Source organism: Manihot esculenta, chromosome 18, assembly GCF_001659605.2.
Source record: "Manihot esculenta cultivar AM560-2 chromosome 18, M.esculenta_v8, whole genome shotgun sequence".
NCBI classification, from domain to species: Eukaryota; Viridiplantae; Streptophyta; class Magnoliopsida; order Malpighiales; family Euphorbiaceae; genus Manihot; species Manihot esculenta.
Genome location: NC_035178.2, coordinates 23,389,214 through 23,402,178, shown reverse-complemented (window position 1 = coordinate 23,402,178; position 12,965 = coordinate 23,389,214). Strand labels below are relative to the sequence as shown.

Sequence of the window (12,965 nt, the reverse complement as noted above, 5' to 3'; positions counted from 1 at the left end):
AATTCGATTTGATTCGATTTCTATAAATTTTTAAAATTTAATTTTTAATTAATTTAATTTGATTTTAAATTGAATCAATAAAATACTTACCCCTACTTGTCATTATTTTATATCTAGTTTTATATTTGGATATTGAAAATAATAAAACGTATTACAACTTTAAGTGGCTTAGACTTAAATCTAATAAATATTAATGCGGATCCGATCCAAATATCGAATTCTAAATATGATTATTAAATAGATATCGTAATTTAATTAATCGAAGAGGAAGATTATTAATCTATTGAAAATAATTAAAAGAAATTATTATTATTATAATGGGAGTACCCCATTTTATATTCACTTTATTTACTCATTCATTCATTATTTTATGGTAAGTTGAATACAATGTTAATAAGCATAGAGATATAATTGCTATAGTAAAAGGCTTACTTCTACTATATATATGCAACTGCCAAAAATTTCTATTCACTTTCTTGTAGGAGATTTAAGTTATTGGTGCAATGAAGGGACTGGACAAGAAAATAACTCTGTCCAATATGTCTCATTCTCCATTTGCATCCAATGGGAATCCTCCTTCTAATAAACAAGTCTCATCCAATGAACCCACCATTAGAAACCAGGTCCGTCGTCGGGGTCGTGCATTAGATCCTAACATGAACTTCAGAAAGCTCAAAAGGTAAATCCATGGCCTTCTAGTTGTTTTCAGGAAATTGATCATGGGTGTTTCATCCGTGGCCTCTATCAATAACAACTGAGCTAGACCTCGCATTCTCTCTCTCTCGATATTTCTTACATCTATATGAAAACAAACACGTGTGAAAATTCACTTTAAGCTCAATAATCGTCTGTTTGGTAGAGTTATGGCGAGTAGACAATATTTCCAGAAGTATAGACTCAAGCAGCTTGAATATGATCTACAACTTGAAAAAGATGTGCAAGCTTTACAGGTAAACCAAATCTCTCTGCATATAAAGGTTACACTGCATGTAATTTATTCTAATAATATTTGGACTCCTTTCCCTCATAAATTCATATAGGCTGAAGTTGCAATCACCTCACCAAGGATCAAGTATGTTGATAACCAAAATTTTTTATTAAGGATACAAAATGGTTCAATGAATGAAAGCCTTTCTGTCTTTTCCAGTGATCTTATATTCAAAGAAGGTCTCTCTTCTTGCTCTCTCTATCTCTCTCTCAGTGTGTGTGTTTGGCTAAATGGTTGTAATGAGTTTTGTTTGTGCAGCTCAATATGAAGAACTGAAGAAGGAGAGGGACATGTTAAAGCGATTCTATGAGATGAATCAACCACAAGTGCTAGATTTTTTGAAAATAAAACCATTTGAGAATTATTGATTTCTGAATTTTAACTTGAATCACTCTGAATTCAATCTGAAACCTGCTGCTGTTGGGATGTCACAAGTAATGATAAATCAGAATCTAAAATTACACAGATTATGTATAGGGATTCAATCATTTTTATTTGACTATCCTATCATCAATTGTTCGTTTCTTCCTAGAATTTTCATCTAGCAGCCTAGCACCATCATAGTATTTGTGCTTGTTGTGTATCAATGGTTTCTTTCATTTCATAATTTTAATAATTTATATTGATAACATCTCCAAATCCATAATTTCAAATGTTGATATACAAACGAATTGTACTAATAAAAAAATAAAAATAATCATTTCTAATATTGAGAATTTAATAATAAAAATAAAAATAGTGGTAAATATTCAATAATAAAATCTAAGACCAAAACGTTTCTGTTTTGTACCTATTAAAAAGCTAAGGCTCAGTGGTCTTTATAGTAATTCATTGAAATTACATCTAATAAGATGAAACCAATTAATAATAAGTAGAAAAAACTCATAAAACTAGTATACGTCGATAAGTAATTAAGCATCCCACCAATAATAAAAATAATTTGTGGACTAAAAAATAATAATTATATATATATATATGTGACTCTAAATACTTATATTTTGAGTTTATTATAAATCATATTTAAGTAAGCATCGCCCTCAACACATAGCTGTACATGACTTAGCTTGCCATAGATAAATACTGCACACATATTTAAACATAATAAATAAGAAATTTGTTAATATTTATAGAAAAATATTTATATATTCATATATAGTTGCCATTTCTGCTATTCTATGAAAATGGCTTAAAAAGAATGTAGCAGCAAAGTTCTAATTGTCGCCAACTAATTTCCATAAAATGCATGCACGCATCTACTTACCAAGAAAAATTATATTCAAGAAAATTTAATATATATATATATATAATTGAGAGGAAGATGGATGGTGATATCAATGCTTCATGTGGTTAAAGATCCTTAAGTTTTCAAAATATTTCACATAATGATTTAATATGAGTTTAAATTATTAAGGCTAAATATATATTTATACACTTATGTATATAATTTGATAACTAAAATAATATTTTATTAAACATTTAAATTTATAAAAATCATAATAATTAAATGATTCTATGCGTTACTAATTATACTCTTAAAATTTTTATAACATGCTATGCATGTTATATTTGTTGTTTTTTTTAATACAAATTATTATGCTATTAAAAATTAAAAAAATAATTTAATTACTAATATATTCTTATTATAAATAAATATAATAAAGGATAATTATCAAATTAGATTAAGTGTAATTTCAATTAAATTAAAAAAATTATCAAGTCTACGTAAATTTCAACATTTCTATAGTTTTATGTGAATTTACTTTGATAACATATGTCCACCTCGCATTTAGTTTTTAATTAAAATTTTCAAAAATTTAAATTATATTTGTTTTAAAATTAGAACATAAAACAACTCCAATAAAAATCTATAGTAATTAATTAAATTTATTTATGAAACTTCGATCATAAATATATTGATTATGTTAACGTAAGACAAGCAATAGGCAATAACATTGTAGTAAATATTAATTATTTCATGAAAACACTAAAACAACTTAAATTTTTATATATCCAATTAAAAAGCTTTGTAGTGATTGAAAAGCCTATCTAATATGATGGTTAAAAAGTTAAAAATTTCCAAAATCACAATATCATATTTAATTTTGTAAATAAAGATTGTGAATGTATGTGAACTGTATCAATAAAAGCATAAAAACTATAACTACAGTAGACACCGACCTCAAAAATCGACTCCTAGTGCCAAGAAGTCTAATTGTAAGTTAAAAGCAGAAGAGCTACAACTATGGTAGGTACTAGTATCAAAAATTGATACTTGGTACTAAGAAGTCGAGTTGTATTAAAAGCAGAAAAATTATAACCACAGCAAGAACTAGCTTTGGAAATTGATCCTTGTACCAAGAAGTCGAGTTGTCACTTAAAAGCAGAAGAACTATAACCACGGCAGGCACCAACCTCAAAAATTAAGTCCTAGTGCCAAGAAGCCGAGTTGTGAGTTAAAAGCAGAAGAACTATAACAACTATAGGCACCAGCCTCAAAAATTAATCTTTAGTACCAAGAAGCCGAGTTGTGAATTAAAAGTGAAAGAACTGCAACTACAGCAAGCACCTGTCTCGAAAATTGACCCCTGATGTCTAAAAATCAAGTTGCACGTTAGCACCAACCTCCAAGTGAAGAAAGAGTATAAAAAACATAAGTCACCATTTCAAGCTCAAGTAATTCCGAAGAGCTATGAAAATACTTATGACAAAATCTTTGTGTTAGAAAAATAATAATAATAAAGTGAAGAGAAGAGGGATACAGTTACTTTAAGATACAATATATAAGATTTTTTACTTGAAGCAGGGGGCATCTAGAAATCTTTAGAGAGCTCAAAATTAAATAAATTAAAGCCAAGTGCTTCCTATAAAAAAATAAGAAAGAACAAAGCCTAAGGGGAGGGCTACAAAATTAAATGAAAAACCTACAAGTCTAAAATAGTCCAAAGAAAGAGCTCAAGATTAAAATAAAGGACCCAGGGATCTAAAGAAGTCTAAGAAATACCTCAAAATGGAAGGTCTTAGAAAAAAAAAAAAAAGAAGACTTTAAAAAGGAAGGTCTCAAAAAAGAAGGCCTCTAGTGGGAAGCCTAATAGGGAATAACTCAAAGTGGAAGGCCTAAAAAGGAAGACTTTAAAATTGAAGGTCTCCAAAAAGAAGATCTCAAAAATGGAAGACCTCAAAGTGGAAAGCCTAATAGAGAATGACTTAAAGAAGTCTAAAGAGGAAGACTTTAAAATTGAAGGTCCCAAAGAAAAAGACCACAAAAAGGAAGACCTCAAAATGGAAGATGATATGATAAATCTTTATATTTATTTTTAGTACATTTAAATACAACTTTATAGTCATTTTTATTTTTTTTATGTCAATTTCTATTTGGTTGATATTAAGTTTAAAATTTTTTAGCTTTTATTAATTTTCTTCGTTCGTAGATAAAGTGGGTCTATTTTAAAGATTTTGCATGTTTTGAAGGTCAAAGAGGTAGAATGTCTCATGACTACGCCATGATAATCAACCAAAACTCATAACCAGACCATGAGGAGCAAAGAAGAGAGAATGAAAAGCATACTAGTGACAGGCTAGTGATATCCACAAATGTACGGAACCGTCTCAAGTAATAAAGAGGGAGTAGAGTATCGTATTCATAGAGACCAAAAATTAAGTAAAAAAATATTTATAAATCTTATTATTATTTAGACTACCAATTATGAAAGATGATTGTAAACTTGAAATAAAATAAGAAAATAAAATTAAATACTCAATAAGGCAGAAATTGTAAAACAATTAATATTAAGTACTAAGGTACTTTAATTTCACTTGGACTTCATTCAATTAATTCATTTGCTTAACAATCCAATTTTAATTATCAAATCTAGAGCAAATAATCCTAAGGTAATTGACTCTCTCTCCCGAGTAAGACCAAATTAATTAACTAAAGATTATAAGCTATTTTCCATTAATCTGATTATTCTCTAATTAATTTTACAAACACTATGATTCTTTTGTCTAAGACTCCACAGATTAAATCTTCATTCTCAATCCAATTAATATTCCAGTGATATTCAATTCACTATTCAGTCCTAAAACGTTCCATTCCAGCATTAATGTAACACCCCGAAAAATTTGAGTTGTGAATTATAATACTCCCGGAAAGTGAATAGTACCACCCAAAAGGCATCCTATACTTTTACCACCCGTGAATAATACTATTCAAATAACGATCAAATAATTACATTGAAATTAAAATAAATCCATTAAGATGGTGAAAAACCTTAATAAAAAAAAAATTAATCTATGGACTTATTTGATATTATTGAAAAGGTTTGAAACCAAATAAAAAAATGCCATGCTTACACTATAGTCAAAATTGACAAGGGTAAACTTGAGTTTATGAATAAAAATGAAGGGGCAAATGTTTAAATAAGAAAGTTTTTGGCTTAAAGTGTAAAATAAAAAAATAAAAAAAAAAGAAATATTAAAACTAAATTAAGGACATGCTAGCCACTCAAACCAAATGAGTTTTTAAAAAGAAAAACGGAGGGGGGAGGGGAAGAAAATGAAAAATAAGTGCCGTCCACCATCTCCCATTTCCCCCAAATTTCTTCTTTTCAATTCTACTCCATTCTCTTCCAATTTTCCATTCTACATTATTATCCCATCTCACCCAAGTCCCTTTCCTAGTTAAATATTCAAGGTAGGAGAAAGAATCAATGAGAAATTTTAAGTTTAAAGTTATGTGAATAGTGCTCATGTTGTTGGATTTTTACGGTAAGTTGGGGTTTATATTAGAAAGAGTTTTTTTTATCATTTTTGCAAGTATTTTCATGGAGAAAATTGAGTTTATTTTGGTTTATTATTTTACATGTGTTGAAGAATATCTCGAAGGAGGAGTGGGAAATTCAAAGGGGAAAGAAAAGGAGAAGAGAGAAGAGAAAAGAAAAGAAGGAAATTAAAAAGAATTTTGAAAATTTAAGGTTTGTGGTCAATTTTTCTTAAATATTTTTTAATTAATCAATTATGTTTGATTTGAATTTTTATTATATTGGAGAAATTGAATCAATTAAATAATACTTGAAATATAGTGAATATTTGAAGTTAGAATAAATGAAGAAATTTTGGTATCAATATGTAATTTGACCAAAATTCAAGTCAAAGACTAAAATGAAATTTTATCGTTTCTATATGTTAAATTTGATATTTTAGATAAAATATAATTATGAAAATTACTTGGACTTAAAACTTGTATGTTAAAATTGTAATTTGGACTAAATTAAGGATATTGAAATTCTTTTGGACTAAGGTAAGTAGAGGTGGCTGAAATTACAAAGATTAAAATGAAATTTTAATATATGTATAATAAGTTGAAATTATGAGATTTACAAGAGATTTGAACAATGAAAAATATAGAGGGATCAAATTGAAATTTTAAGGGCAAAATGAAATATATTAGGATAGTCATGAAGTATTAGGAATCATTATAGAATACTTAGTGAATTCTAATAGAGGATAAAATAATTGGATGATTATTAATTAGTTGGCTTATAAATAAAATGATGAGATGTAGAATTATTGAATCAAACGAGTCTATAGAGTGAGAAACGTATTAAGTATAAAAAAAAACTATTTTCATACTGCTAAATATAGAGTTAAAAAAATTGGTTAAATGATTTGGTACAAGAAAATTATATATGAGATAGTTTTGTTTTTAGATTTAAGAACAATTGTTTAGAGAAATATGTGTAGGAACATATACTTGAAACAAATGAAATTCCTTAAATATGTATATGACCATGTATATGAATGGATAAAATATGTGAATGGCATAATAGTAGAGTGATAACTAATTCTCGCCCCTAATTTATTTGATGAGAATTGTGGGTTAATATAAGAGTATGACATGCCATATACAAATTTTGCAGCACTGCATCACAGTTAGACTAATTTCTGGGGTACAACGAGGTACTCCATAGGTATGTCTCGTATGCTATACCGCTACAGTTATAGACTAAACTTTTGAGTCATACTGTTATTTGTAGGGCCTCCGTATTGAAACGGGCAACATACTCCCTTAATGACTCATTCCTCCTCTGTCTGACCGTCTCCAGATAACTTGTTTTTCTGTCCGCTGGCACTCCCGCTATGAACCGGCTAATGAAGATGCTGGCTAGGTCTCCGAAACTCCTAATACTTCCAGCCTCTAGACTGTTGAACCAAGCCCGTGCCGGACCCGTGAGTGTTATGGGGAATACCTTGCACATCAAGGCATCCGACAGAGTCTGCAGCTCCATGAAGGTCTTATAGTTGAGGACGTACTCCTTGGGTTTCCCGTTCCGTCATAGGCTGCCATGGGTGGCATCATAAACTTCTTGGGGATGGTCTCCTGCTGCACCCATTTCGAGAAAGGTGAAGAGGTGGGCAAGAGAGCCTGGTTGTGATCCTTCACCCCTAACTCAGCCAGGAGCTGCTCCTTCATTTTCTGCAGCTTCTGATCCACACCCTCTTCTTCTTGCCTAGGCTGCTTCTCCAGGCGATATTCTTCTTCTCGCTCTTCATCTTCTGTCCTCCTAGTTGTCCTGGCAGAGTAACTTTCTGCCTCATCATGTTCTATCAACTCCTTTACCTTTCTTCCCCGGATTCTAGCCTCCGGCTCTTCCTTTTCGCTTGGCCTCCTCCCCCTTTCTCCGGTTTCTCTGCTGTTTGTTTGAGGGTGGTTAAAGGTAGGCTTTGGTTTGGGGTTCTTCTACCACCGGCAACATGTTCATTGGGGTATTGAGGCCCCTCTGTTGCATCATCTGCCCAGCCAGTGAGCGGTGTTTTGCAGTTGAAGAGCCATGGCTTGGAGGTCTTGGTTGGATAGGGTATTTTTGGGCGCATTCCCTGCCAAGCTCGGCGAAGGATTGAAAGGGATTGGCGATTGGTTGTTAGGAGTTGTGGGGCTGGAGAAAGAGAACTGTTGCCCCTCCTGGACGGAGCTCAGGTCATTAGGGGTATTAACAATGTTGTTTTCGTTATGGTTGGCCATCATGGATCTCAGTGGGTGTTGTAAGAGTGGAACTCCAGTGATGAAAAGATCTCCTTCATTCCTACAGACGGCGCCAATTGATAATCTGAGATCCAAAAAATAGGGTTTTACAATGGTTGAGTAAGCTTAGTCTGAGAGGAGGGTGTTCCTCTCCTTTTATTCTTTTTCTTGGTTTGTCAGTGACGTGTAATGGCCTCACTGCTATTGGGCCACCTGTCTCTGCCATATGGATACGATCGTATGAGAATATCAGATATCTGCTCCATGCGTAACAGCCATTTAATTTTCCCTTTTAGCACGCGGGTTAACAGAGTAGTTCGGGGTTGGGCCAATGATCCTCATATTGCTAATCCTCCAGGCCGGGCTCGGAAAGAGTAGGCTAGGTCCTGAGAAGAGCCCGACCTCAAGGATGAATAAGCTGGGCCTTCTCACTAGTGGGACTCCGCGGGTCCTGGGCCGACCTGTCACTGTGGGCTCGGCCTCTTACCAGGATGGTGAAACCCAGCGGTCATCACTCATATTAAAGGCAAAAAAATAAGCCATAAATTGAAATATTTGGAGAATGAAAAGTTAGAGTTCCAAGTATATAAAGCTTGAAAGCCAAAGAAATTTCAAAGGAAAAGGATTTTCCAAAAGGGTTTGGTGTTTATATGGTTTTCTATTTCTCTTTGATTTTCTCATAAATATGTAAAATTTGATGACTAATTTTGTTTCTTGAAAATATTACTTTGATTGTATAAATATATAATATAGATATTAGAATCATATTTGAAAGGCTCAAAGCAAAGAAATTAAACATGAGAGTTAAAAGTACAAACCTGGCAAAATAGGTCTTAACAGGGCAACCAATGTTTGCAGCTTCATAACTAATTGTGTACTTATCGAAATTAGGCCTAAAATATACCAATTGAAAAATAATACAAAAATCTAAAACTTTCATAAAGTGATTAAATTCAGAATCTGTAGTTAAGTTTATATAAAGTGTAATTAATTCTAAATTGGTTACAAAGATAGTATACCTAAACAATCTGTATTCCTTATACCATAACTAATTCTATACTCAATGAAATATATTAAGACCAGCTCCAAATAAATCTTGAGAAGCATACCTACAATTTTTTAGAATGCACTTAAGCTAGAAACAAGTACCAATATTGAACTGGTTAAAAACTAATTGGGCAGCTTGTAAATAAAAATTCATAACTTGTGTTAGGAAGATCAGAAATATCTGTACCATATCTTGTTAGAAAGCTAAGATATAAACACACAATGTTCATGAAGAAAATTTAATCAAATTCTATTCCTAAGATACTTTAAATTGTAATATAAAATCAAATAGAAACAAACTTAAAATTGAATATTAACCTAAAAGAGATTGACATGCTAACTTGACGAGCCTGCTTTATGTATGTGAGCTTAATAAACTAAAACTTTATACATATTTTCTTAATGAATCAGCAATACACTCATAATTGAATGTGATCTATTATACATACATGTATGCTTTTAAGAGCTCAATTTATTAGCATGCTTGCTTATGAACTTATAGTTTGTCATGCTTGCTTAATCGGCAAGAATTACATACGTGCTTACTTTTCAACCAAACTTATTGTGTATTATGAAGTGAGTAAAGTTTATCATTCTATACTTCTTAGTGGTGTGAAATTCAAAAGCCAAATTGAATTGATGCAATATAAAATGCTAAGTCGATAAAGTTATGCACTGTTTGGTATAAATTTTTCTTCTTGTTATCATTGATATATGATATATGTATTTGGAAAATGACTTGAAATGATTTTAAATGACATATGTATTTATTATAAATAATTTGAGACATTAAACTAAAGATATTTGGTCTTAGTAAACTTAGTAGGAGTCGTAGACAGAATAAGGATATGACATACTATATAGTTTAGCAGTACTGCGCCCTAATGGGTTACATGATATGATATCTTTGACACGTTATTTATCAAATAGTTTCTCGGCTTCTATGCCATACAGTCACAGCTTTCATTCCCCAGGCCATACAGATACAGTTTTTCCCTTATCTAACTAGTTGATCCTACTATGTGTTTATAAGGATTGAAAACTTAATTAAGATTTGTTATCATATTTTGTGAATTTATCAGTGAATGTTGACATGTTTATCTCTATTACATACTTTAAGCCATGATAATTTGCTATAACCATAAAATGTATAATTACGGCAAAAGATGATGATTTTTTTAATGATTGTAAGGAAAATACTTAACATGCATAAGGGAGAATATTTGCACTTATTTATGACAAGTATGTTATGTACTATGTTAATTATAGTTTACATGTTTGTAACTATTTATTTTATATTATGTATACATGAATATATTTGTTCTATGTTATCATTTGTCTATAATTACCCACTGGCCATAAACTCATAGTTGGTTTAACCTCACGCAGGTTGTAGATAAAGTAATTACTGCAAAGATGATTTAGAGAGCAGTATCAAATATCGAGATTTATATAATAGTTGTTTCTTTTGAGTTTTCAGACCATTGTACAGTTATATTTTGGCATGTACATATTAAGTCGAGATATGATAAAAATATTATATAGGTTAACGAGCTATAATTATACATACATAAAAAAAGCTAAATATAAACATATGATAATAATCTTGAAAGAATGAGAAATGATATATTTTTTTTTGTAATATTTAATAAACTAATAAATGATATGGCTTCAAATGATGGATGAGAGTATAATCAATTATATATTTTTTATATGTATCACATATTAAAATATTGATAAAAATAGAGAAAACTCTATCAAAATTTTAGTTTAAAAATATTTCGCATTAACTTTATTCATATTAAAGAAATTTACATTAACTATCTAATAACTTTTTAATTACACATATTAAATATATGGTTTAATTTAAAAATAACTAAAAAAATATAATTTGTGACAATTTTTGTTCAGTCTACACAGTGAACAGGGTAAGAGATGTTACACTAGTCTACATGCACTCCGGCATAATTATACAAATCCTTAAAAAGATTTTAAGTTTCTTAGTTTGTGTTTATCGTAATAATTATTAGAGAAGTAATTAATTAGCATCACATAATAATGAAAATATTTTATGGACACAGTGTTTATATACTTAGAAAACAATATATATATACATAAACACTCATATATTAATTTATTTGAGTTTATTATATATATTTAAATAAGAATTGCCTCAACATGATAGCTCTACGTGACTTAGCTTGCTATAGATAAGTACTGCATAAATGCGCACACATATTTTCGCATGCTAAATAAGAAATTTGTTAATTTTTATGGAAAAATATTTATACCAATCTAATTGAGGGAGAGATATTCACACATAGTTGCGATTTCTGCTATTAGGATGAATGGCTTAAAAAGAATGTAGCAGCAAAGTCCCCATTGTCGCCAACTAATTTCCATAAACTGCTTGTACAAATCTACTTACCAAGAAATTTTATATTCTAGAAGAAGAAAAAAAATTAAAAATATGATCGACAGGAAGATGCATGATGGTATCAATATTCATTTCCATAAATGAGAGAATTAAATAAAAAAAATTATAAAAAAAAATATTTTTTACAGGAAATTTGGGATGGGGACTCTTAACTTGCACCATGAAGTCGAGTTTAATGTCTTTAACCGCTAAACTAGTGAAAGGAAATGTTTATTAAAAGTTATTTTTTTAATTAATATTTGATGAGTGAAAATTTTATTATTAGTAATTTATTGTTATTAATTACAAACGATGATTGGTCAATTTTTTAATTAATTATGAGTAAGAAAGGATTATGATTATTTCTAAAGAAAATTCAAAGAAGAATAAAAATAAATGAGGATATAATCTACAATATTAAAGATAAATTTAGTGATGGATCTATCTATGTACAATTTTGAATGCTAAAGATGTATCTAAAGTTTCCAAAATATTATATGTAATGATTGAACATGAGTTTTAATTATTAAGGCTAAATATATATTTAATCCTTTATATAATTTTGATAATTAAATAATAATTTATTAAATACTTAAATTTATAAAAATTATAATAATTAAATATAATTTAGACATGTCTCGGAAACAAGTCATAAATGGTCCTATATTATTACTAATTTTACCCTTCAAATTTTTATAAAATAGCATGATTTCCTTCAATAAGACATGAATAACTTTATTATTTTATGAAAAATTTTAATCACTATAAGCAAAATTAAGAATTTGGTTAATAAGAATATTAATATATTCAGCAATAAGTGAGAGCATTTTCCACTTTTTAGCCGTATATAATTAATTTGTATTTAATTATTATAATTTTTAAATTTAAAATTTATTATTTTAAATTTAAATATTTAATAAATTAAATCTAAATAATATAAGTATATATTTACTTCATTAGTTATAAATATAGAAAGTTTTTGCAACTGCTACTGCTTAAGATTTTGAATTTTATTTGTAAGTAATTGTTTTCCTGCTATGCATGAAGTATTATAGAGATTATATTGATAAATTATTTAATATATTTATTAGTAAAAATCATAAATGGGTTGTCTATAAAGTGTAATTTATTTTTATTTATCTTATGTATATTATCTACAAAATATATATATTAATGTAAAACTCCTATAAAATGTAAAACTCCTATAAATGCCTACACTTATATTTTATGATACTAATTTATCATTTTATTAGATTATTTAAAAAAATATATATATATTATTCTATTCATAGGATTGAATTTTAAATATAATTATTAAAATATATAAGATACCGTAATTTGCATTTATAAATTTAGTCTAATAAGTGTATCTAAATAAATCTGAAACATCTCATATTTTACTACTCTACTAATCTTCAATTTCCATTTAAAAAAAAAAAAACCGTAATTTAATTAATCAAAGAAATTGTTATTTTATTAAAAACAATTAAAACAAA

At 29.0% G+C, this 12,965-nt stretch overlaps 1 protein-coding gene across 1 annotated transcript; it reads left to right on the top strand.

The window, feature by feature from the left end:
• Positions 1-503: 503 nt before the first annotated feature.
• Positions 504-1,356, top strand: LOC110607604 (basic leucine zipper 34). The gene is made up of 4 exons (XM_021746748.1): positions 504-679; positions 860-950; positions 1,041-1,167; positions 1,247-1,356. The coding sequence occupies exons 1-4, from the start codon at positions 504-506 to the stop codon at positions 1,354-1,356; spliced, it is 504 nt and encodes a 167-aa protein (XP_021602440.1).
• Positions 1,357-12,965: the final 11,609 nt, after the last annotated feature.

Excerpts from the sequence above, each read along its gene's own strand:
- LOC110607604 (XM_021746748.1), top strand. The coding sequence starts at position 504 with ATGAAGGGACTGGACAAGAAAATAACTCTGTCCAATATGTCTCATTCT. Across the intron at positions 680-859 it reads AACTTCAGAAAGCTCAAAAG|AGTTATGGCGAGTAGACAAT; the intron begins GTAAATCCATGG and ends TCTGTTTGGTAG. Across the intron at positions 1,168-1,246 it reads TGATCTTATATTCAAAGAAG|CTCAATATGAAGAACTGAAG; the intron begins GTCTCTCTTCTT and ends TTGTTTGTGCAG.